This window comes from Hylobates moloch, unplaced genomic scaffold, assembly GCF_009828535.3.
Source record: "Hylobates moloch isolate HMO894 unplaced genomic scaffold, HMol_V3 SCAFFOLD_9, whole genome shotgun sequence".
Lineage (NCBI taxonomy): Eukaryota > Metazoa > Chordata > Mammalia > Primates > Hylobatidae > Hylobates > Hylobates moloch.
In genome coordinates this window covers 87,099,659-87,126,802 of record NW_026652284.1, presented here as the reverse complement: position 1 = coordinate 87,126,802, position 27,144 = coordinate 87,099,659, and the positions used below count along the sequence as shown (strand labels likewise).

Below are 27,144 nucleotides of genomic sequence, written 5' to 3'. Positions count from 1 at the left end.
TGAACTTTTGACCAATATATTGTCTTTCTTACTCAGGTTTCTAATAAATCATGATTATCTGATACTGAAGACTAGATACTCAATTCTTCCATGATGCCTTAGCTATTCTTTGATTTTACATTTCCATATAAACTCTACAATCAGTTTAATTTCCAAAAAATAAGCCTGGGTGAGATTTTCACTGTCAAAATAATTTAAGATAACTGATATCTTTTAATCAATATTGTCTGCCAATAATGAATATGGTATATCCTTCCTATTTTGGTCTTCACTTTGTTATATATCTGATATTTTCAATGGTATTACAAATGTAATACATAAATTTCATATTTGTTTGCATACAAAAAGTGAGTTTTATTTTTTTTTGTTGACTTTTAAAGTTCATCTTTCAGAACAGTATATAAAATGTCCTACTCCAAAAAAGTTTATTCTCCTGTTTCTCACATCATACTCTCATAAAGTCCACGACTAACTTCATTTTGCCACCTGCTTTTTTTTGTTTTTCCTCTATGTACCTTGCCGATCTTCATAAATAATACACCTAAACTCTTAAAATCCTGAGAGCTATCCTTAACTTTTTCTGACATCCAACCAATAATCAACTCCTGTTCATCCTAACTCATAAATCCTTTCCAAATCCATGCTTCCTTATTACCATTACCACTATTCTTATTCCGGCCAAATCATTTTTTTTCTGGACTTTGTAAAAGGCTCGTTTTCCTCTTGTCTCTAGTTTGTCCCTCTACTCATCTATTTTTCACAGATATTTTCCTAAAGTATACACCTGATCATGTCATTCCTCCTCTCAAATGTTAACTGAACCTATGGGATACAAAATATCAAAATTTCTTGGCATTGCACACACATTAACTGTTTATGATAAGGTGCTTAGCTTGTTATGCAGTCTCCACCCAAAATGAAAACAATATACTTTAAAAATATCAAATAACTTGCACTTTCCCATGTGTCAAATGCCTTCTCCCATCTCCATTTTAAAAAATGTAATGCTACCTCTAATTGAATGCATCCTCCTATCACTATTACTCCTAACACCATGACCACCACCACCACAATGTAAGCTATTAGAAGCATTTAAAAAAAAAAAAAAAAGATAGTAGTAGGCTTAATCAAAGACTTGCTAAGACAATGAGTATTCAATAAATCCAAACTCATTTGTATTTCTGTATTTGATTTTATTTGGTATATGCCACTATGACCTTATTTTAGTTGAAATCCATTACAGGATTTTTTTATTATCATTAGTCAACTCCACAAAGACAATAATACTGCTGTGGAAGACCAAAGGGGAAAAAAACTGATATATTTATTTACAATTCCCTATATTGTAAACATTCAATCTATATATTATTACTAACTTATAATGAGACAAGGAAATGATGCCCTTTATTTCTATTCATATTCAGCAATAGCATATTATAATAGAACATTAGATTTTCTTTTCCATTAGCATTATGCTTTCTTTAAATAATTATCTAAACTTTCAAAAGAACTAAATATGTAAGTGCTATACAACTAAATCTACTTAAGCCAAATATTTGGCTTATAATTTCATTTTCAGAATAACTTAAAGTGCTATAAGCAACCTGGCAATCAACACTTTCTATAAGAACAAAACTACCTTTAAACATTAATTTACAAGATATACAATGTTTATCTGGAATAGCTGAAATTTCAGCACAAAGTCACTGTCACATGTATAACAGCAGGATTCTTTTTTGCATAACATGAAGCTTTAAAATTAACAGATGAATTATTGCCACAATGGCTATTATTGGTTTCCTACAAAAGAGGATAAGAACTACTAGTGTATTCTATCTTTTCATTTTTTTTTTTGAGGTCACTTGACAGTAAGTTTGCATATTCAACAAGTCTACTGAGTTACAATATTGTCTACTATAATCATTGCCCTTTATAAGAGCAAATGCTAATGGTAATTAATAACATATACCACTCAAAGAAAATCACAATTTTTTTTTTTCCTTTTGAACAAGAGTAACCTATATTTTGGGAGTTGGTGTGCAACAAGGCTAAAACAACCAAATTATAAAACAGTATACCTGACACAGTATGTTGAGGAAATATGCATCTGTTTCATAGTTTTTGTACTTATGATAATGCCTTACTAAGCTACACATATGTAAATAGTATGTTTTCTTGCTTAATATATTAAATTCAATAGAATCAATAAGTTCTCATTCTCCTTTGTGATTTGTAACTTTATCAGGTAATTTAATGATGAAAGCATATGCCCAAACCTGCAGATCATGTGTACTGTCATCTATTACAATCAGAATTCAACTCAAATTTCATTTTTCTTAAAAGGAAATTGAGAATACCTGCAACATCGTTAAAGAGAATGTTGTAGTGTGAATAGAAACTAGAACTCAGTGGTCTATGAAGTATGTATTATTTTGGCAAGTGATTTTTTCCCTCCTAAGAATAAGATGAACATGTCCAAATGTTACCTGTGCCAACTTCACAGATACAGAAGTATCTAGTCTTCATTTCCTCAATGCCCCAATTAGACTGTTCTAGTAAAAGAATCAATATAGTTAAAAAAAATAAATCAATACAGGTTCAACAAAAGAGCACCATCCTATTAGGGAACTGAGTAACATGCGAAAATGAAGTTGTCATTATAATCAAAATGTTGCCCAAATTCTAACAAACCCAAGCTGTTATACTGGTACATGGACGCAGTCCATAGTGTTAACCTAAAGAACTCTGGGACAAGAACATGATTTGAAAAATAAACTCCAAAATTATACCTGTAATAAATGGTGATACAGACTAATTTTAAAGCACAAGTGACATGTTACACTGTATTGCTTCTTGAACTTTCCAAACAATGCTTGTCCATGTCAGGTTTGGGCCATTCTCCTGCTAAGACAGAGAGCATTGTATTTATTCAAAAGCCCAGATTTCAATATCTTGGATAAAGAAATCTTCCTTCTTAGAAAGTGTACGATTCCCAAACGTTTTACAAGAATGGCTTCTTCCATGGTAGAGATCTCCATCAAGCCAAAGGGCAAATTCTCCTCTGCAATACATAAATAATAATCTGTTAATATTTATGCCCTAAGTTATAAAACAATTTAAATGAGACTTTGAATACCTAACAACCCTAAAGTTATTAATTTTCTCAAATCCTTCCCTACTCCTTTCCACACTGACACAATTTTGTTTTACTCCTATTCCATTAAAAAATTATTTATAGGCTAGGCGCGGTGGCTCATGCCTGTAATCCCAGCACTTTGGGAGGCCAAGGCCAGTGGATCACCTGAGGTCGGGAGTTCAAGACCAGCCTGACCAACATGGAGAAACCCCGTCTCTACTAAAAAATACAAAAAAATTAGCCAGGCACGGTGGCACATGCCTGTAATCCCAGCTACTCGGGAGGCTGAGGCATGAGAAGCACTTGAACCCAGGAGGCAGAGGTTGCAGTGAGCCAAGATTGCACCATTGCACTCCAGCCTGCGCGACAAGAGTGAAACTCCAACTCAAAAAAAAAAAAAAGAAAAGAAAAAAAATTATTTATGATACAGACCAGGAACAGTGTCCTCTAAAATGAACTTTATATAGGATTAGCTTTTGAGACAGGTACTACTCTGTAATTTTTTGCCTGGTATTATGAGTTTTTCTTTGGGTATTTTTTTTAGTATGGTTTTTTTTGTGTGTGTATGTGTGTGTTCATCTTTTCGGTGTGGTTTTAACATATTTAACATGACTTTCGCAAAGGCACAAAAACTCAGAAACATCTAAAATAAAATTTGGGGACTCATGTTAAGGACCTAGTAAATAAATCTGGTTTCTTGCATAGGAAGTTGTTTGCAAAAGAGCTCAGTATGAAAGGACTTTAAATGGACAAATATGTGATGCTGAGATTCAAGCAGAAGAACCAAGATGCAATCCAGGTATAACAGGAACTTAACAGATAGATTATAAGGTCCAATTTATCTAATTATCTAATACATAACTGAGAGGGGAAAAAACCAGGTTACGAGAGGACTTCTTTCTACTCTCTAGAAAATGTTTTCCTACCTAATAGAAGAGGAGTGGGGGCAAAGACTATTAATTAACATAATATCCAGAGAGCTATCCCTTGGGATTCTCTAAATCTAAAGTAAGATGTAAGTCAGCAGAATTGAGCCAGAGTTTAGGAGGAGGAGGCTTTTTAAAAAAAATATGGGCAGTTATATTTCAGTGAAAGAAAAAAACTGGTCTGGGATCAAGACTTGTCTGTCAACTCACTGGCCACAACTTACGTCAAACTTAGTTAAGTCACTTAACCTCTCTGGGGTAGAGTTTGTCAATTATATTAAAACACACAAAAGAGAAAAGCATATTAGGTAATCTGTAAAGACTTACACAACTCTATAATTTGGATGGCTATAACCTCTGACCTTCAGGCTTGCCATCAGGAGTCACATGGCATCACAGAGTTAACTGACTTGTGTGGGAGAGGAACTGACCAATTTTTTTTTTTTTTTTTTTTTGAGACAGAGTCTCACTCTGTCGCCCAAGCTGGAGTGCAATGGCGCAATCTTGGCTCACTGCAAGCTCCATCTCCTGGGTTCATGCCATTCGCCTGCCTTAGCCTCCCGAGTAGCTGGGACTACAGGCAGGCGCCACCACGCCCAGCTAATGTTTTCTATTTTTTAGTAGAGATGGGGTTTCACTGTGTTAGCCAGGATGGTCTCCATCTCCTGACCTTGTGATCTGCCCGCCTCAGCCTCCCAAAGTGCTGGGATTACAGGCATGAGCCACCGTGCCCGGCCTGGAACTGACCTATTTTTAACACTATCTTAGAACAAAAGAAAGGAACTATTTATTTATACTCTGTAATAAAAAACAGCATCAAATATATCATGTATATTAATTACATATATAAATTTTAAGTATACAGATGTGTTTCTAAGTAGAGAAGGTGGCTACAGTGACCATGTAGAATGGTTCCTTTAAGAGTTGGGGCCAGGTACAGTGCCTCACACCTGTAATCCCAGTACTTTGGGAGGCTGAGGCTGGTGGATCCCCTGAGGTCAGTAGTTTGTGACCAGCCTGGCCAACATGACGAAACCCTGTCTCTAATAAAAAATACAAAAATTAGCTAGGCATGGTGGTGGGCGCCTGTAATTCCAGCTGCTTGGGAGGCTGAGGCAGGAGAATCACTTGAACTTGGGAGGCAGAGGTTACAGTGAGCCAAGATTGTGCCATTGCACTCCAGCCTGGGTGACAACAGTGAAACTCCATCTCAAAACAAAAAAAAAAAGAGTTGGTACTTCGCAACAAAACAGAAAAGACAGATCAGTATGGTAATTCACAATGACCAGGTAAAGAGATCATCCAGTGTCACTCAAAAAGAGAGTTGACAGTACAAAAAAACTGTAATGGGATAACCAGTGATGAGGTTCTGATGAACCTCTTCTATAAATGAAAATGGGACTTTGCTAAGATACAAGATCACCCTGAAAATCGTAACAATCCAGAGTCTGTGATACAGAAGCACTGCAAAAACTAGATCGTCCCCAAAATGCCCCCTGTCCCATGAGGAAGCCACCATTTGTTAAGGTTCAAATTGAAATTCATATTTGACTAATTTGTTCAACTTTAAATGTGCACTTATCATGTTTCAGACACTGGCACTGGAAAATACAAAGATAAATTAGAAACTGCATTTGAATTAAAAAGTTTATGGTCTTATGACAATAGACTTCTAGAGACTCTAACACTACTGGCAACAACATGCCTTTAAAGAGATATCTGAATCCATGAGCCTTTTAAAGCGCGAATAGACTATCATAGCCAATCTATTAGAAAGGAGAATATGAAAGGGTCAGACTTCCTCGTAAAAACCTTCTGCTAAATATGAAAGGGTTAATAAAAGATTAAGACATTTAGTTGTAATCTCAGATGACTACATCTAAGAAGTACCTCAAAATTGACCTTCAAGATTCATGAATGTCACTGATGCTGCAATAAGTTTTATTACCAAATATGAATAGTTTTTTCCAAGGTAACCTGAATTTTCTGAAGCCCTGAGTAGAAGCTTTCAACATTTTTCTCAATTTCTTAATATCACATAAAAATTCGATTTGTATGTTCATTTTAGAACAATGGGTACCTCTGCATTTCATCAGCATTTCAAAAAGGTATGTGATATCCAAATATTTAAGTAAATGTATTTAAGAGGTTACAGATCTGTCCCAGGTGAAACACCCAGAAAGCCAGAAAGTGTATTTTTATATGAGCAATGCTTTAAGATAATTCATATGACTTTCTGAAAAGAGAATGGCTAAGGAAGTAGAAGGAATAAAAGTAGTCTTCTAAATCTTTAATTAATGCCTTATAGCTCACGCAGCCAATGATACTGCAGGCAGAATTCTTCCTGGTATCAGAAGGGAACAGATCATGTTGGATGAAAGAAAATGAGTAAAGGTGCTATCAGTTTAGGTGGCTATCAGTTGTTGAGTACTTAGTTTATGCTAGATACTATACTAGGATTTGCACAAAAATTATATCCTTGTGAATTCCTTATAATCTCTCTGCAAAACTGATTTAATCTCCAATTTATAGCTAAGGAAAGTTTAGAATCGTTAAGGAGTTTGCTCAAGGTACCACATATAGCATATGTTGAAGTGAGAATCTGAATCGGGTCTATTGGACTCCAAAGCCTACATTAAGTCCACTACATCATTATTTTTCTTTTGGGGTGCCTTTCCCTTGGAATTCTGGAATATCAACTCCCTGTAGTTTCTGCTTTCTGAAGCTGTACTCTCCTTCAAACACTGAAAACTTGTATTAATTTATTATCAAATAACCCAATGGTTACTTTAGCTTGGTGAAATCATGCTGTACAATAAAATCTAGTTCCAGCAGACATCTATTGGTATTGTGTATGACATTTTTGAAGACTTAAAGCACCCATAAAATCTTGAAATTATAAGTCACTAGCTTGAGCAGACCTCTTGGAGAGCTAACAGAATCACATGTAAGACTACTGTTTAGGGGAGGGCTGAATGATACCCCCCCAAAAGGTATAATTGGACCATGTAAATATATGCTGAGTTCAACAACGAAAACTAACAGAGAAGGCTACAATAACCATGATCACTTTTTAATCACCCTAATTATATCCTCCAAACACCTACTTACAGAGAAGTTGTAAGAAAATTTGTTAATAATAGAATAACCTGGGACGATGAATATTCTTTGGTGGTCTGAATAAATTATCATTATATATCCTCAACTGTGGGATACAAATAATGTAACACTTTTACAAGTCTGAAAATTATTTAGCATACCCATGTCTAATACTGAAAGACAGAAATACCAAAGGAAGGAGTTGTTGCTTGCTAAGCCCAAGCTAGGTGGGACCAGAGCAGCCTACCTCCCAACACTGTAAAGATTAAAGGAGGCTGGGATACCAAATAAAAAAGTTCTTCACAGTACTTGCAATGCCAAGATAATCACATTATTGTCTGATGCATAATTGTTAAAAAAACAAGCAAGCAAAAACCCCTGAAAACTTGAGGGGTCCCTACAATTTTCTGCAGAAATACCCATTTCTATTATTGTCTAAAATATTCCAAATGGTCTCCAGAGTAGAATAACATAAAAACAATTGGACTTATTCTATGCATTGGGAGAAATATAATATTCCATCACAGTTATTTAAAAATTAGAGAAGTTCAAAGGTACTGAGATATTTCCCTTTATATTATCAAAGAGCCACTGTGCTCTAAAGAAAAAGATGGGTCTTAATAAACAGTGAATAAACTGAACAGTATTTTAAAATGAAGAAACAAATACTCCACCAATAGTTTTAATAACTACGCTTGAGCGCCTTCTTGCAAATATACTTTCTTTTTCATAATATACAAATTTCAATTCTAACGTCAAAACTTTCTGAAGATAACTGAATTTATAAATAATCCAAATGCATTTTTAAAGTTCTTCAAAAACCTCATAGTGAAATGTTCAAGAGACTTACCCTCCACCACCGAAAGCTAGTGAATCCATGTCTCCTTTGATAAAAAACATATTATCTCCTGTCCACTTAAAGACCTATATAAATTTAAAAAAAGCTTTAAATATATAGATGAAATGGTTATTATAGAGAGTTAGTTCTCCAAAACACAAAATAGTTAACAAAGCCAAGATTGGCAGTATAAGAACACTACCAAAAGCTTGGCACAGAAGGCTCTGGTGGTTTGGATTTCAGTGTTTATATGACTAAATTTGAAAGCACACTCTATCACTTAACTTTCAATTCCAATTTCTCAAATTTTGTTAACTTTTCACACATACTTCTTTCTCTTGACTCTACAGACACCAACAGTTGGACGGTTAATAGAAAAAATTGAGAAAGAAGTAAATAAGTTGAAAAAAAATCGGACACAAATGCCATTAACTTTTACCATTAAACATAAATGTATGTTAATTTGATAATATTTTAACATAGGGTCAAGGCCTTTTCTTTGGATATATATTTACTGATCATAGTTCTTAAATAAAACATGACTGTAATGGGCATTTATGATTTTCAGTTTCAATTTCTTTAAACAGTGAGAACTTAAAATCATTTGAGAAATCCAAGAGCAAACTAGACATTAATATTCTTAAATATATTTTTCTAACCTTTTATGGGTGTTTTACCTAAACCTAACATAGTAGCAATTTCTAGCAACTTACCTTTATCAAGTTTTTCAAATGTGTTCATTACAGTTTTCAATAAAACTTTCTTTTAGCACTCATTTTTCATAGTTATGTAACATTTAATTGACTACATTATTACACTTATCAGGTAGCAGTAACATAAAAAGTTTGAGAATAGGCACTACTGATGCTTAGAAAATCTGTAATAACTACAAGCTTTCAATTAGCTGTTGCTATCACTTGACACATTTTATGGAAGGAATGAAAAGCATTGATTATTCTGGTGAGCTAGTTAAGTACAAATTTGCTAAAAGAATTTTTATTGTGTTACCAAATCGTTCCTATTTTGTTCACTTATTTTTATAACCAATGGTGTTGATTCCTTTTCTTGAGATTAAAATGAAGATTTTACGTGCCACACTCCAATGTGCCCGAGATACTAATATTGCACTCAATGTTTAAAGAATAGTCACACATTCACTAAAATTCATTTATACCTTTACATTTTAGATTTTATTGGCATGAGAATGTATTCAATTTATGTTAGTCAAGCCACAGTAAAGCCACACAAGTAAAGAAAAAGAAACCAGTTAATAAGTTTTTATTTAAATCCAAATAATTTATTTTTTATGCTTTCATAACTTGCATCATTAAGCTTAGTCATTAAATGTTTCTGGAAATTTCACAATCACAATTTATAAACAGAATAGTAATGATAATGTATATTCTTTACTAAGTCCATAATTTGGTGCCATCCCAAGTATTACATATAAATGATCCTCATTTAATTATTAAATGGCCATGCCATATTTTATGATTCCTCGTTCTATCTACAGGAAAGTTGAAGTGCAAAATGGTCAAAGAAAAGTTACCAGGGAGTAAAAGGCAAAGATAGGGGTCAGATGCAACTGCGCACGACTCCAAAGTGCATGTTTTTTTCATTTATGCCATCTTTTTTTTCCTTCAACTTTTAAGTTCAGGAGTACATGCGCAGGATGCACAGGTTTGTCACATAGGTAAACGTGTGCCACAGTGGTTTGCTGCACAGATCATCTGATCAACTAGGTATTAAGCCCAGCATCCATTAGCTATTGTTTCTGATGCTCTCCTCTCCCTCCCTGCACTCTCACCCCGCGACAGATACAAGGTCTGTGTTGTTCCCCTGAAATGTGTCCATGTGTTCTCATCACTCAACTCTTTCTTATAAGTGAGAACATGTGGTGTTTGGTTTCCTGTTCCTGCATTAGTTTGCATGGTGTATATGGTGTATTCCATGGTGTGTATGTACCACATTTTCTTTATCCAGTCTATCACTGATGGGCATTTAGGTTGATTCCATGTCTTTGCTATTGTGAATAATGCTACAGTGAACACTTGTGTGCATGTATCTTTATATTAGGAGGACTTATATTCCTTTGGGTAAATACCCAGTAATGAGATTGCTGGGTCAAATGGCATTTCTGCCTCTAGGTCTTTGAGGAATTGCCACGCTGTCTTCCACAATAGTTGAACTAATTTACACTCCCACCAACAGGGTAAAAACATTCCTTTTTCAGTTGGGAGTGGTGGCTCATGCCTGTAATCCCAGCACTCTGGGAGGCCGAGGCGGGTGGATCACCTGAGGTCAGGAGTTCGAGACCAGCCTGGCCAACATGGCAAAACCCCGTCTCTACTAAAAATACAAAAATTAGCTGGGCATGATGGTGTACACCTGTAATCCCAGTTATTTGGGAGGCTGAGGCAGGAGAATTGCTTGAACCTGGAAGGCAAAGGCTGCACTGAGCCGAGATCATGCTACTGCACTCCAGCCTGGGCGACACAGCAAGACTCTGTCTCAAAAACAACAACAACAAAAAAACAAAACATTCCTTTTTCTCTGCAACCTTGCCAGCATCTGTTGTTATTTGACTTTTTAATAATAGCCATTCTGACTGGAGTGAGATGGTACCTCATTGTGGTTTTGATTTGCATTTCTCTAATAATCAGTAATGTTGAGCTTTATTTCACAGGTATTTTGGCCACATGTATGTCTTCTTTTGATAAGTGTCTTTGCCCACTTTTCAATGGTGTTTTTTTCTTGCAAATTTGCGTAAGTTCCTTGTAGATTCTGGATATTAGACCTTCGTCAGATGGATAGATTGCAAAAATTTTCTCCCATTCTGTAGGCTGTCTGTTCACTCTGATGACAGTTTATTTTGCTGTACAGAAGCTCTTTAATTAGATCCCATTTGTCAATTTTTGCTTTTGTTGCAACTGCTTTTGGCATTGTTGTCATGAAATCTTTGCCCATATCTATGTCCTGAATGGTATTGCCTAGATTTTCTTCTAGGTTTTTATAATTTTGGGTTTTACATTTAAGTCTTTAACCCATCTTGAGTTAATGTTTGTATATGGTTTACGGAAGGGGTCCAGTTTCAATTTTCTGCACATAGCTAGCCAGTTCTCCCAGCACAATTTATTAAATAGGGAATCCTTTCTCCATTGCTTATTTTTGTCAGGTTTGTCAAAGATCAGATGGTTACAGGTATGAGGTCTTATTTCTGAGTTCTCTATTCTTTTCCATTGGTCTATGGGTCTGTTCTTATACCAGTATCATGCTATTTTGGTTACTGTAGCCTTGTAGTATACTTTGAAGTCGTGTAACGTGATGCCTCCAGCTTTGTTCTTTATGCTTAGCATTCTCTTGGCTATTTGGGCTCTTTTTGGGTTCCATATGAACTTTAAAATAGTTTTTCCTAATTCTGTGAAGAATATCAATGGTAGTTTAATGGAAATAGCACCGAATCTATAAATTGTTTTGGGCAGTATGTTATGCCATCTCTTTATAAACAAAATATTGAAATAGTGGTCCTTACCTCAAACTCTGGACAGAATGTAAAAACAAAGGTCTCTCCAGTACCATAAAAGCCATCACTCACTTTAAATGGCTCAGATGCTAACGCACCAAAAACCTAAGGATAAAAAAGGCATATTCAATGACATGACTAACAAATTTATTTCAGTAAGCATTATTTCATCATATATGTTTAAATAAAATGCAAAAAATAGAAATCTGGTATAGTTTTATCTAATCATACTTAAAAAGGGAAAAATGGCTAGCTGCTATATAATTTACATTAGTGTCAAATATATAGCATATTGGATTTTCAATGGAAAAACAGATTTTTTCCTAGTTTTTAAATTTGGGGATTTTAAAGTAATTAAACAGACAATCTTAAAAAGTGGTTAACACATTTCAGAAGGACTTATATGTACAATGTATGTATGATATGGATGACATGATGCTATGGGATTGTGGTGCTTAATAAGTCCTTCAGTATAGGGAAACATTCTATCACTTTTAAAATATGCTATTTTTTCTTCATCATTATACAGTAAATTCCATGAGGGCAGGTGTTATGTGTGAATTATTTTGTCCTGTAACCCTGTGCATGATCTTATATAAGACACACAGTACCCTAATGAGAAAATTGATGAATAAGAGATTGACCAAGTAATTTCAGTGTTATGGGTTGAAGTTTCCATATGAGAAATGGGAGTGCAGAGAGTCTAACAGATAATCTGTACAGTCACTGTCCATCCTGACATTCTATCTTTATAGTCTTAATTTTGAAAATATTTCCTTATTGAAAGGTTATTTTACATATACATTATAGAAAAGTACACAAAATATAAACACATAGCTCAGTTTAGAACTAACACAAGGCAAAGTCCCATGCAACATTCATTCAGACCAAGAAACAGAACACTACTAGTTCTAGAAGCTCTCTTTGTGCTTCCTCTCATCAACAGCCTCAACTACCTGAAGGAGTTACTAGCCTAATACCACTATAGATTCATTTAGCCTGCTGATAAAACTTTCTATAAATGAAATCATAAGAAAGTTACTCTTTGGTGTTTGATTTCTAATTCAATATTGTTTGTGACATTCATTTATGCCATGGCAGTAGCAGCAGTTCATTCATTTTCGTTGGTGCAAATACTTTTTCTTGGGTATGTAACCTTGGGCAAGTTGATGAGCTTATGTCATAGTTGACTCATTCTTTAATATAAAGATAACAGTATCAATCTCATAGGGCTTTCATGATTAAATAATATAATGCATAAGTGATTAGTCAAGTTCCTGACACATAAAACACTAAAGGTGTTAGTAATACTAGTGTTTTGTTCTAATATTGCTATTTTACCTTCTCATTAGTTTCCAATTACAACTGACTTGAACTTGCTATTTGAGGAACAAACCAATACTACTCTTATTTGTGCTTTTGTTCTGGCTATCACCTTCAAACAATTATCTTTAATCAAAACTTCACCCATTATTCAAGATTCTGTCAATTTCTACCTTTCCCATGAACCTCATTCTTATTTCCTCACTTTTTCTAGGTTCTAAGAAACCTACCATTTTTCCCAGCATTAGAGATGTTGGTATGCGCAAATGTTCTTTTCTACCACTCTATAATCCCTTTGAAGGCAGTAACTCTTAATCATCATGCTCATATCTATCCTTTGCAACACTCAACATTGCCTTGCATATTAAAAGTACCCAGTAATTATCAGTTAAACAACAAAATGCACTAATAAAGTAATGTTTATCAAAGAAATATGCTAAAAGTTACTGTTACTGCTCTTAAAGGATAAGCAATCTATGCAGTTGGTGTTTCATACCTGTCCATCACTGTCTTTAATCACCATCAGCACTGGGGTGTCTAAACCTGTCATTGTTCGATACAGAGTTTTCAAGCTTGTGCCATGTTTTCCAGTACCATAAACAAGAGTCCATGGATAGCCAATTGTTCTTGGTGGAAGATGCTTGGTAAGCTTTAAAAAACAAAGTGTTAGTATTTATTTGATAGCTTGTTGTTCATTATGTAGAATACTAATGCCAGCTGGAATTTAATGGTGCTTATATAATATAGGCTATAAAAATAAATAACAGTAGAAATTATTATTCTCAAAGATACTAAGATGATTGAAAAGTATTACACATTTCTCAAACTAAAATATTAATTGTCTATTAGGAAAATAAAGAATCATCCTGAACCAGACACAGATTAGAACAGGGATAAGAAACAGATTACTTAACGCTTTTGCCTTCCATATTGAATTAATAAAAATACTTGATAGACTATTAGCTTGATTATTAAAATATCTCTCAAACAATAGGCTAGGGAGACAGACGCAAGTTAGGAATCAAGCTTTAATACTTCTCCCTGTGTGACCTTGAACAAGTTAATCGCTCTATGCTCCCGATTTTTTAACTTAATAAAAAATGTGCATAATAAGAGCATCCAATTTCTACAGCTGTTGTTAACAACTACATGAAATAATCCACATAAAGCAAGTAACAAGCACACAACAATAAAACAAATATTGGCTTTTAGTGTCTGCTTACCTAAATCTCCTGACATCTTAATTAACACTAGTTGCTATGTTTTGCTTACTCTTTCTTTTCACTGGAGTGGAATAGTAATAGCATTAACGCTGTTGCTTCAGAAACAGCTAAAAAGAGGATGTTTTACTCTCATGGGTACACACTCACACTCAGAAATGCACATATGTGAGCATGTCATACCTTTTCAATTTGATCTGGCAGTAAAAGTTCACTGGGATCACTTAGGTTTGGTCGAAAAGATTCAGACTCCAGGTCTGCTTTCACTGGAGCAACCTGCTTTGAATTTATATCTTCCCTTGTAGTAATCTAAAACAGTAAATAGAGGTAGTGCATTAATGTAAACTTGTGACATGCTTTCAAAATTGTCAGACTTTTCAGATAAATAAAGCTTTATATCGTAGAAAATGTGGCTAAATCTTTAACCTTAAGATTTTATAGGGCAAAAGATGGCCCATATCTCATATCTATGATGTAGCCAATGTAGGAAAAGATTTTATAACAATATACACAGACGTTTTCTCATCCACTACATGAGGAAGGACTGGTAGGAATGATAAATCCCCATATTTCTGTGTAAAGAAGATAGTTGCATGCATCTTTAATTAAGCCCTTGAAGGGCAAAAGTCAGCCAGCTGGCTTGCTGTGTGTGTGTGTGTGTGTGTGTGTGTGTGTGCGTGCTATTTAAAATAGAATTCTTTCATGCTAAACACAAAATTTGTCAAAAATAATTAACAAAACTTCTTGGGTGCCAAAATTTTAATGTAAAGAATAGTAGAATAAAAAAAAAAACTATTTTCTGTGAGTTGTGCATGTATTTATTTGTTTCACTGAAAAAGTTACCATTTTTTTAAAATGCTTTCATTTTTTTAACTTTCTAAACATTTAATTTTTTTCATCTACTTGGACCAGACAATAAATTTTACTGTTAATTTGTTCATAAATTTATTTTTTAAATTAGATTATGTGTTGCATTACAAAGAATACATGCTTTTAATTGGTGGAAATGATTTCACTGGTATTCTTAAAATGATAAAAATGTTAACTAACTAAAAATAAAGCTTACTACTGCACAATATATTCTATTGGTGCTTACTTTTTTATATTAATTTATTTTAATATATAAAACATAATAACATTAGAAAATACAAGAAATGAAACATTATTATTTATGAAACTTTTAAATTGGAAAATATGCAGAATTCTATTGGAGCAGATAACTAAAATGCAACAAGGTTTAGCAACTGTGATTCTATACGGGAATGAAATGCTTGCTAAATTATTTTGTTCCTTTGACAGGTTTCTTAACAAACTTGAGCAGCATATATCTGCAACCAATACATGTTCTATAAGTGTATTGTTTTTTGACAAGAAGCTAAATACTCATTCTTTCATATCATGTCTCACCCTTATTTTGATGATGTGAAAGGTAAAAAGAAAAAGAAAAAGAAACCCAAGGCAGCATTAGAAGCATTAAGAGAAAAAATTCAGTGGGTCTAGCAAAGCCATGAAAGCATATCTTATTAAGAAGAAAGAAACACAGTATAATAGACAAAACTTAAAAATGAGTTTTCAATTACATTGCTTTCTTGTTTCTAAAAAAAAAATCACAAAGATTATTTCACAGAATTTTAAGTAATTTATCCAGTTCTGTCTAAACTGTACTATTCCAATGCACTCCTAATACCAACCAAGAATGCCTCAAGAACAGTTTATCCTATTGAGATATTTGATGTGACGTTGATACAAATGAAATAGCCTTAAAGAAAATATTTAAGCCTTGCTATTAAAATTTTTTTAGTTTTCCTATAGTACCATTATCTTTCAAATTTTGTTTAGAAAAGATTCAATCTCAAAACCAACACCATTCTTCCAATGTTAAATGAATGAAAACTCCTCATCGCTGAAAGAAACACACAATACTGAGAATAATTCTGAAGTGAATAATTCTGAAGTGACAGAACATTCTTCAGAATATTTTTCAAGTGAAAAGATGACAGAAAAGATAATCCATAGCTCTTCAAGGCAATACTATAACCTTTAATACAAAAAGGAATTTAATTTTAGTGCTGCAGTCAAAGCAAATTCTTCAAATGAGATTTGCCATGACAAAGAACACTAAAAACAGGGAGTATTTAGTCTCTGGAGGGGTTTAAACTACTGAAGGGGGCACCTGGAGGCGTCTGCAGAGTGTGCGCAGTTCTTCAGTATTTAGAGCATCGATCCTGCGGTGATACTCAGCCACTGACACTACCTAAATATGGAGACAGGAAGACAATAATTCCACTGACAGTTGAGAAAAACAGCAAAAAAAAAAAAAAAGAGGAGAAATTAAAATGGGAAGAGAACTATAATTAGGATTTCTTCCCCACTCCATGCTGAAAATCCAAGAGATTTATATATCAAACTAGAGTGAAATACCCATGAATGATTTTCACTACTACATCCAACTAGTTGGTAATGTAAGGTTTATTTTATGGACTATTCCATATAGATTCAACTTAGTAAATATAAATTATAGTTTTTTATACAGAAAACACTATATAAAACGCATACTTTGCTAACATTAAAGATAACGTCTGAAAACTAAATGGTCTTGCAGTTACAAAGGAAGTGGTAGTTTCAACTACCCCCTCCAAATCAGGTGAGCTCAAACATTATATCCTAATGGCCATGCTGGAAGAATTTCTTCTAGGCACAGGTGACAAACATACCCATCTATAACAGAAACAACAGAAGGGAGAAGAGCAAGAAAACAATATAGAAGTGCATTTTAAAACCTATGGCAATAAGAAAAATAAGCTCTAGAAAGTAGAAAATTAGATTTTCAAAAGTATGTCTAATCAAAAGTACCTTCTAAGTATGTCTGCTTTAGCCCTTTAAATGACATTTTTTTCTAGTTTTTGCCTCTCTCCTGTTTTATTTCTTTATGGTTTTTACTGTATCACTTATTTGTGACTAAAGTTTAACAACTTTCCTACATTTTAACTTTCAAAGGAAAACTTTCTATCTTCTATAATTGCCTAGACCAGGCTCTTGCACAGTATTAAATTTGAAAGCCATAAATGACAGATAAATACTATTAAAGAAAGCCCACAAAAACAGGTAAGTTTCCTCAGGTTGACATAATAGTTACAGCTTTTTCAGATCATGACATAATTCTAAAAACAGTTACCATACTACAGTGAACGCTAATGGTGTCATAAAGATGTGACGATTCTCTTGAGCTATGACTAGTTCCTTTTGTAATCAATCAAACATGCACAGAGGCTCTGACCACAAAATGAGTTAAACCAACTAGCTCATAAAGAGTTTAGATTTTGAACCTAGGTTTTAAAGGCTTTTTATTTAGCCAACTAAAAGGAACTGGCTACCAGTAAACATCAAGGTAACTATGAAAAGCTATGTAAACTTGTCGAAAGTTCTGAAAGACATGACAATAGAAAAAAGGAAAAGAGGCTGGACAGATTTCCATTCTGGCCATTATTATTATATTGAATTTTGCGAAGCAACAACGCATACAGTATGTTAGCTGACTCTGTACTTAGAAACCAGAAGCTGTTATTCTCTCTAGCTCTGGGGGGGGAAGGGGGGGTCAGATAAACCTGGGTTCCCCACTGCCTATCAATTTTGTTATAAAACAATGAAAATAATAAAAGTGCATATCAAATCTGGTTTTACATGAATTACTGAGGAAATGCATATTAAGGACTGAGTATAGTGCCCAGAACATATTAATGAGAGCTACTATTATTAATATGACTTTTACTTGATTACTTTTCACCAACTACCCTGAGGACTAAATGATAATGGCTGAAGAGCCTCCTTATTTATTTTTGGTTTTTATTTTTGAATGAGAATATTTCAGGTTTGACACCTCAACTATTTTTAACATTTTGATTATTCTGAATTTAATTTTTATATTTCAGTATTAGATAAAAATAATGAAGGACTTTCAATTAAGAACAATAGGATTTCAATAAAGATTAAAGAAAAATTAGGTACTAAAAATAAAAAACATCATGGGCTTGCTTTTCTATGCCCAGCAAAACAGGTCTCTAGAAATATTTAATGGCCAATTATATTTTTCTTTCTTTTTTCATGGCCTTCAATCCAATAGTCTCCTAGACAAGGATTCTCAGAAATAACTTATCTAATCCTCTGCTTTCCTTCTACCCCTCCAGTTAACAATTATCTTATACCTACATTCTAAAACTCCTTCATTTTACTGTAGGAAAAACACTTCCTGTGTGGAAGTGAAATTAAATTATGCTTACAAAAGAGATCAGTCATAACCTAATTGTATCAGCATTGCTGAGAGTAGGGGTTACTAATAAGAGAACAATAAACTGCCATCATAAGGCTAAGCTTATCTTAATAACACTTGATAAAGTCATAGTTTCTTTCATGTCACAAATCTACTTTTTCAGATTTATTTTTTTCAATTTTATTTTTTTCTAGTACTTAAAAACTTTCTGCTTCCTTAACCTTAAACATTTACTCATGCCCTGATGGGTGAGGATACAGAAAACTGTAAGAAAAAAAAAAAAAAAGGTCTGTAAGTTAATAGAAAAAAGAGATTTGAATTTGAGTACAGAAGTATACTTCCTTCTCTCAAAATAAAGGGATAAAAGAGCTATATATTACCAGTATATATGAGGAAACTGGAATTAGTCTTACATTAATTTTTACACCCTTGGTAAAACATACTCCATGTATACAATTTATTACTTTATCCAAAAGATTAAACCTAAATAAAAAAATGTATACATTTCTCCAAAATATCCCTTATCACGCTCTGAATTATTAGGAGTAAACAGTTGAGAAAACCAAGACCTTCCAATTAAAAGTGCATTCACTGGCTAAAAAAATCGTTTCTTGAGGAATAAAGTATTTGGCTATACTGCTAAGTCCTATCTGTAGGAACTAAGTACCATGACCTATACTCTGCAGAATTAAATGCCACTCTCTAGTCTTTTCAGTCTTTGACAAAGGACCCTCACACAGAGAAAGTATTTTCCTAAGCCTTTACTTCTACAGAATTACCAATGGAAAGGCAGGGGTAAATCCACCCATCACTATTACAAATGGACTAACAAAAACAGAGACTAGAGAAAATTCACAGTTGCTGCCAATCCCATGAACAAGAACACATTCATTTCTTAGATATAAAGAACAATATCTTAAGGATGTTCCAGTGTTTCCCCAAGATTACTCTAAAACAAACCCCAAATCTCCCTTCCTTCAACTGTCTTGCACACTAACAAAAATCTGCTAGTTATATGTCAATGTGCCATTTTTACTACTTTCTCAGTAAATGGAAATGCAAGAGAAAAAGAAATACTATCTAATCAATGCCACGTATACTTATTTTGGTCCCAAAAAATATGTTAAAGAAGGAAATATAATTCTGAGCTTCTGTATCAAACAAAAAGAGCATACAATAGCATCCTTGAAGTCACATAAGCCGTTGTTCTACTACATCTCATCATATATTAACAGTCTTTATTACAAAATAAGACCTGAATTATGTTAAACTTTGCCCCATTTTGCCCAAATTAAAACTATTGCTTTCAAAATAGCATTCCATTTTGAGACCAACCTGGGCAACATGGAAAAATCTCGTCTCTACAAAAAATACAAAAAATTAGCCGGGCCTGGTGGCATGGAAGGATCTACTGAGCCCAGGAGGTTGAGGCTGCAGTGAGCCAAGATCAAGCCACTGCACTCCATCCTGGGCAACAGAGCAAAATTCTGTCTTAAAAAAAAAAAAAAAAAAAAAATCCAGAATTAATTCTATTAGTGAAGTTTGATTTGAAAAAATCTGCATTTAAAGTTACTTCCTGTCTTTCATCAATACTGGGAAAAGGAAAAAAAAGGAAGGAAGAGGGGAGCCATATCCCCATATCCATTTTTTTTTTTTTTTTTTTTTGAGACAGAGTCTCCCTCTGTCACTCAGGCTGGAGTGCAGTGGCACAATCTCGGCTCACTGCAACCTCTGCCTCCTGAGTTGAAGTGATTCTTCTGCCTCAGCCTCCCAAGTAGCTGGGACTACAGACGTGTGCTGGGACTACAGGTGTGTGCCACCATGCCCGGCTAATTTTTGTATTTTTTGTAGAGATGGGGTTTCACCATATAAACTACACTAAAAAAATGTATATTACAAATTCTAGGGGAACCATTTTAAAAAGTTTTTTAAAAAGGTATAACTGAGATGCTAAGAGATGAAAGAATATGGAATCAAATTAAATCTGAAGCACAGGAAAATAAAATTAGAGCAGAAATCAACAGATTAAAAACAAAATCAATAGAAAAACAGCAATGGAACCAGAAACCAGTTTTGTAATCTTTCAAAAGGTCAATAAAATTGATAAACCTCTACCCCTAGCCAGGATAGATGAGAGTGAGAGAATAAATATCAGAAATGAAGAGGGGCCATCATTACTGATCCCGTGGATACTAAAAGAATAATGAAGAAATACTATAAACTGTACACTCATTAATTTGATAATCTAGATAAAGCAAACCAATTCCTTGAAAGACACAAACCACCAAAAGTCACACAAGAAGAAACAGGTAATGCATGCCTATTATCTCAGCTACTCAGGAGGCTGAGGTGAGAAGATCACTTGAGCCTATGAGTTCAAGACCAGCCCAGGCAACATAGCAAAACTCCAACTCAAAAAAAGAAAGAAAGATATGTATTTAAATAATTAATCAATAATTAATAACCTCCTAAAACAGAAAGCACAAGGCCCAGATAGACTCACTGATGAATACTACCAAACATTTACGAAGAAATTATACAAACTCTCCACAATCTCTTCCAGAAAACAGAAGCAGAGGGAATACTTCTTAACTAATTCTGTGAGGACAGCATTACTCTAATAGAAATAAAAACTTTACAAGAAAGAAAAACTACAGGCAATTATCTCTCATTAATATACATGCAAAAATTCTCAACAAAACACTAGCAAACTGAATTAAGCAATGTACAAGTGTACAGAATTATACACAACGACCAAGTAGAACTTATCCCACCTACGCAAGACTGGTACAACCTTGAAAATCAATTGATGTAATCTACTACATCAACATGGTAAAGAAGAAAAATCATGTGATCTTATCAACAGATACAAAAAAAGCACTAGTCAAAATCCAGCACTAATAAAAATGCTCAGGAAGTTAGGAATAAAGAAGAACTCCCTCAACTGGATAAAGAACATGTATTAAAAAAATTCAGTTAATACAACACATAATAGTGAGAAACAAGATCCTTTCACACTAAGACTGGGAGCAAGGAAAGGATATCTCTTGTCAGTACTCTTACCTGACATTATGCAGGAAGTCCTAGCTAATGCAATAAGACAAAGTTATATAAATTAAATTTAAAGAAAATTAAAGTTATATAAATAGGAAAGAAAGAGATAAAACTGTCTTTGTTAGCAGATGACATGATTGTTGGTATAAAAAATCCCAAAGAATCAACCAAAACTCTACTGGAATAAGTGATCATGGCAGGCTTTCAGAGTGCAAGATTAATGTGCAAAAGTCAATGGTCTTTCTATATATCAGCAATGAAAACTTGGAATTTGAAGGTTAAAAAGAATACCATTTATATTAGCATAATGTAAATGAAATACATATAATTCTAACAAAACACATAGAGATCTACGTGAAAAAAAGTAGAAAACTGTGATGAATAAAAGATTTAAATAGATATCCCACATTCATAGATAGGAAGGCTCAATATTGTCAAGCTGTCAGTTCTTCCCAACTTGATGTATAGATCCAATACAATTTCAATCAAAATTCTACCAGGTTATTTTGTAGATACAGGCAAATTGATTCTAAAATTTATAGAAAAAGTTTATATGCAAAGACACAGAATAGCCAAGATAGCAATGAAGAAAAAGAACAAAGTTGGAAGATTGACACTACTCAACTTCAAGACTTATTATACTATAAAGCTACAGTAATCAATACATCATGGTTTTGGCAAAGAACTGACAAATAGATCAATGATACACAATAAAATACTCAGAAATATCCCACATAAATAAGGTCAACTGACTTTTAACAAAGGAGTAAAGACAATTCAGAGGAGAAATAATGGTCTTTACCACAATAGTATTGGAACAACTGGATATCCACCTGCAGAACAGTCAATTGAGACAAAGTCTTTATACCAAATGGACTGCAGAGGAAAACACAAAACTATGAATCTCCTAGAAAATAACACAGGAAAAAAATCTTGGTGACCTTAAGTCCGAAGGTGCATTTTTAGATAAAATACCACAAGTACAATCCATGAAAAAGAAAATTATTAAGTTGAATTTCATTAAAATTAAAAATTTCTACTGTGTGAAAGACACTGTCAAGAGAATGAAAAAGACAAGCTACAGACTAGGAGAAAATCTCTGCAACATATATAAATGATAAAGGACTGTTATCCAAAATTTATGAAGGAATACAGATAGGAAGGAAAGAGACCAAATGGTCTGTTCTATTTCTATGTTTATGTAAAACATAACAATAAGATATCAAACAACCTGATTAAAATATGGACAAAAGATATGAATAAACATCTCATTAAAGAAGATACACAAATGGAAAATAAGACTATGAAAGGATGCTCACTATGATATGTCACCAGGGAAATGCAAATTAAAATAAGATTGAGATATCACTACACATCTATTTAAATAAAAGCTAAAATCCAAAGCACTGACAACAGCAAATGTCAGCAGGGATGTGGAGAACAGGAATTCTCATTTGTTGTGGATGCCATGCAAAATGGGTACAGCCAGATGAAAGACAGTTTGGCAGTTTCTTTTCCTTTCTTTCTTTTCTTTTTACTTTCTTTGTTTCTTATCTTTTTTCTTTTTCTTTTTTTCTTTTTATTATTTTTTTATTATTATTATACTTTAGGTTTTAGGGTACATGTGCACAATGTGCACGTTTGTTACATATGTATCCATGTGCCATGTTGTTTTGCTGCACCCATTAACTCGTCATTTAGCATTAGGTATATCTCCTAATGCTGTCCCTCCCCCCTCCCCCCACCCCACAACAGTCCCTGGAGTGTGATGTTCCCCTTCCTGTGTCCATGAGTTCTCATTGTTTTTTTTAGAGACAAGGTCTCACTATGTTGCTCTGGCTGATCTCAAACTCCTCCCACTTCAGCCTCCTAAAGTGTTGACATTGCAGGCATGAGTCACCACACTGGCCTAGCAAACACACCCTTAATATAGGATAGAGTAATCATGTTACTTGGCATTTATGAGTTGAAAACTTATGTCCACACAAAATCTACATCTAAAAGTTTGTAATAGTTTCTTTTCGTAAGTGCCAAAAGGTGGAAGAAAGCAAAATGTCCTTTACCAGGTGAATGGGTAAAGAAGTGGATAAAACCATAAAATAGAATATTATTCAGCAATAAAAAGAAATGAGCTGTCAAGCCAAAAAGACATGAAGGAGTCTTAAATGAAAATTGCTAAGCAACCTCCACCTCCTGGGTTCAAGTGATTCTCTTGCCTCAGCCTCCTGAGTGCCTGGGACTACAGGCACGTGCCACCACACCCGGCTAATTTTTTGTATTTTTAGTAGAGCAGGGTTTCGCCGTGTTGGCCAGGATGGTCTCGATCTCCTGACCTTGTGATCCACCCGCTTCGGCCTCCCAGGGTGCTGGGATTACAGGCGTGAGCCACCGCGCGCAGCCTGGAAATTACGTTTAATCACCCAATGTAATTGTTTCAGCTTTCAAAGCCTTGGTTTCTACTTAAGCAGTGGTTCTCAACCTTGATTGTAGATTAGAATCACCTAGAGAGCCAACCTCCAGAGACTCTGATTTAACTGCTCAGGGTGCAGGCAAGGCATAGGCTACTCCAGTGATTCTCATATCCAGCCAAAGTTGAAAACCAACTGTCAAAGTCTTTAGAAATATCCTATGCTCGGTTTCTATAAAGAAAAAACAAAGATTTTATTTCAAAGAATTCATTATTTCACTATTCAAAAGTTTCTAAGTAGGTGTTCAAAATCACCCTCATATTGAGGCTATAAAAGAGTCAAAAGAGAATTTGTTAGGAAGGTTTATTTGGAAACAGTTGTTCTTTGACTCTCATCCCTAGAATGGAGAGAGAAAGAATATCTGCCCCTTCACCTTAGTTAAGAGAGAGAGGCTTCAGCAGTACTACTTAGAGAGTTTTATGTTCATTCTACTAGCCAGGGAGACACAGTGGACTGGTATCTGACCACTGGAAAATTGTGAAGGCAGAGGTAGACTCACTAACTACTCCAGTGCTGGAAAGCAAGAAGTTAGCGCTTTGGGGTGGGCCTGTACTTCCAGTTGGTCAGGGCAATGGATGCCTATGCCGACTGCTCAGGGCAGCCCTGGAGGCTGATTCCCTATGTCCTTTCAGTAGCCTGGTAAAGAGCTGGCTCACCAGATCTGAGTTCACTCAATAGGAAAACAGGCTAAAACATGAAAACTGATCTCAGAAGTTGCTTCTTTCTAATAAAGCCTGTTTCCAATTAAAAAAAAAAAATTGCTAAGTGAAAGAAGCCAATTTGAAAAGGCTACATACTGTATGATTCCAACTATATGACACAAAACGCAAAACAGTGGAAAGACCGGTGGGTGCCAGGTGTTCACTGGAAGGGAATGAGTGATAAATAGCTGCGGCACAGGGAATTTTTAGGGCAGTAAAATTATACCATGTGATTCTACAACTAGATACATGTCATTATACACTTGTCAAAACCCACAAAATATACAACTCAAAGAATGAACCCTAATGTAAACCATAGACTCTGCATGACAATATATCAATATTAGCTCGTACACTGTAACATACATCACACTAATGTCATATGTGAATAACAGGGAAAACCATGTTTTGGGGAAAAGAGAGTATACGGAAACTATACCTTCCATTCAGTTTTTCTGTAAACCTAATACTGATCTAAAAAATTAAATCTATTATAATTTTAAAAAGTTAGGGGGATAATAAAACAAAAAATCCAGAGAGGTAGTTACCAATATGAGGGTGACATAAGATGAGATGAGAAAAAACACACAGACAGATGCAGCTACATTAGTGATGTTCTAGTTCTAATATTGGGTAGTGGTACATCACAGATGTTCATTTTACTATTATGCCTCATAACTTGTATACATAAGATATATGCTTTTCAACTACTGAGTCAGTGTTACAGCTCTCTTAGAATTTATCTAGCAGGTTTTCTTGTCTTCACTGGAAAGCACCCTATGCTATTAGATTTCTTTAAATGAAAAATAAAAAACAATTGAGTCAAATAAATTAAGAAAAAATAGTCTACATTGAATATATGTGTATACTTTTTTCAGCTAGGTTGTGACTGGAGAGCAGAAGATGTTTCACTTCCATAAGACATACATAAATACTGGTTAATAAATGTCTTATGACTATCTACTATAGATAGGCAGCATAATATTGAAGAATACTGGCTTTGGTTTTAGACTGCTACCTTAATTTTGATTCTGATTTTTATTAGTTTGGTGAACTTAGGGAGCCTCAACCAGAGATCTCCATTTCTGATTCTTCAAGTGGAAATGCTTGTACATTTTATGAGAAATAAATAATATGTATAAAGTATATATAAAATAGGTTCTGATACATTAAATATACGAAATAAATAATTCTCTTCCTCTTGTTATATTCTGAAGATTTTTGAGGGCAAGTATGGCAAAGAGTTTAAGGGCATCAGCTAGAGCCAGAACGCCTAGCTTAAAAAATCAGCTCTGACTTGCACCAGTTGTAGTATGATTGCTCTGTCCCTGTTTTTTCACTTGTAAAATGGAGATGATGAAGTAATATTCCACAGGGTTGTGAGGATTAAATAAGGTAACTCATATTAAGTGTTTAGAACAATATTTGGTATACACTGTCAGTACAAGTAATTATTTTTATCATTATAGTTATTATCTCATGCTGAAGTCACTGGAAAGATTTTTATATTTAAATTAGCTCTTCCTAAAAATCCACCTGTCGGCTAATTCTTGAACAGATGCAAATAATTCGACATACAAACTTTTCTCCTGTGTTTTCATATATGAAAGCCTAAACTTAAAAAAAGTCTGTTCATATATGATGGCCTAAACTAAGAAAATGGTGATGAAATTAGTGACTACTGATAAAGGTAATAAAACAATGATGCTATTTAATGACTTGTGACTTTGATTAAGACTAAATCCTTATTATAAAATGGGCTTATAATTTCAAGTAAATTACAATTTATTGACAGACACTAACAAGGTAGAGTATGGCACATGAATATACCAAATACATGAATAGCTTCAAATAAATGAATGATTACAGTTTAAGTTATCAGAATAAACTATAAAACGGCCTTTAAAAAAATAAAAGATAACAAAACTTAAGCATGCTTGATCAATATGGTTCTTATCGAAGCTAACTGGCAAAAGGTGAATTTCATGCCATGTATTTGGTTACAAGTGTATGCTACTTATTAGTTATTAATGTATTTGAGATGTAAATTAACTCATTTATAAAACAAAACAATCTGGTTAACACACAGGGTTACTGTAAGGTCACGTGATACTATATACATAGGCATTTGGAAAATTGTCAAGGTATCTATAGATACCTCAGTGATAATCTCTCTTACAGAGGTAGTAATAATATGGCCATATTATTTGTTGGGTAAAGACGAAGAATTCTAAAAAGCTACACATTACAAACTCCAAAAAGTCAAATTTCATTTGCTCTGAAATACTGGTTATTCTCTTAGAATTTTTTTTTTTTTTTTTTTTTTTAGTTTAAAAGCATAAGAGCCCCTTGTCAGGCAAAATCTTACAGGGATCTCAATCTACAAAGCAGGTAAAAGAACTGCTAATCCTTTTCATCCCTATTTTCTTAAGAGCTGCCTGCCCTACAGCTCCTAGAATATCTGCTTTAAAGCAAAGAAAACAACTAGAAAACTGGGACTTCAGCTTGTCTACACATCAAAACACATCATATTGTACTATTTCAGAAAAACTTCAAAGTCATCCTGGTGAACTACAACATGTGCTAGGG

The 27,144-nt window shown here is 34.1% G+C and overlaps 1 protein-coding gene and 1 non-coding gene across 11 annotated transcripts in view; one reads left to right on the top strand and one right to left on the bottom strand.

The window, feature by feature from the left end:
* Positions 1-1,172: 1,172 nt before the first annotated feature.
* OXR1 (oxidation resistance 1) overlaps positions 1,173-27,144 on the bottom strand; it is a 489,593-nt gene continuing 463,621 nt past the window's right edge. For 7 of the 10 annotated variants that reach the window (XM_032760248.2, XM_058443638.1, XM_032760247.2 and 4 more), the window contains 6 exons: positions 16,239-16,319; positions 14,249-14,374; positions 13,342-13,494; positions 11,532-11,627; positions 8,012-8,085; positions 1,173-3,061 (listed from right to left, as the gene is read on the bottom strand). In XM_032760248.2, coding sequence (XP_032616139.1) covers positions 2,926-3,061; positions 8,012-8,085; positions 11,532-11,627; positions 13,342-13,494; positions 14,249-14,374; positions 16,239-16,319 — 666 coding nt within the window. In that variant the 3' untranslated portion in view covers positions 1,173-2,925. The remainder of the gene's footprint in view (positions 3,062-8,011; positions 8,086-11,531; positions 11,628-13,341; positions 13,495-14,248; positions 14,375-16,238; positions 16,320-27,144) is intronic. The other 3 variants (XM_032760253.2, XM_032760254.2, XM_032760257.2) reach the window with 1 other exon arrangement.
* Positions 25,272-25,335, top strand: LOC116813976 (U7 small nuclear RNA). The gene has a single exon (XR_004371088.1). It is a non-coding gene; the product is annotated as a U7 small nuclear RNA (small nuclear RNA).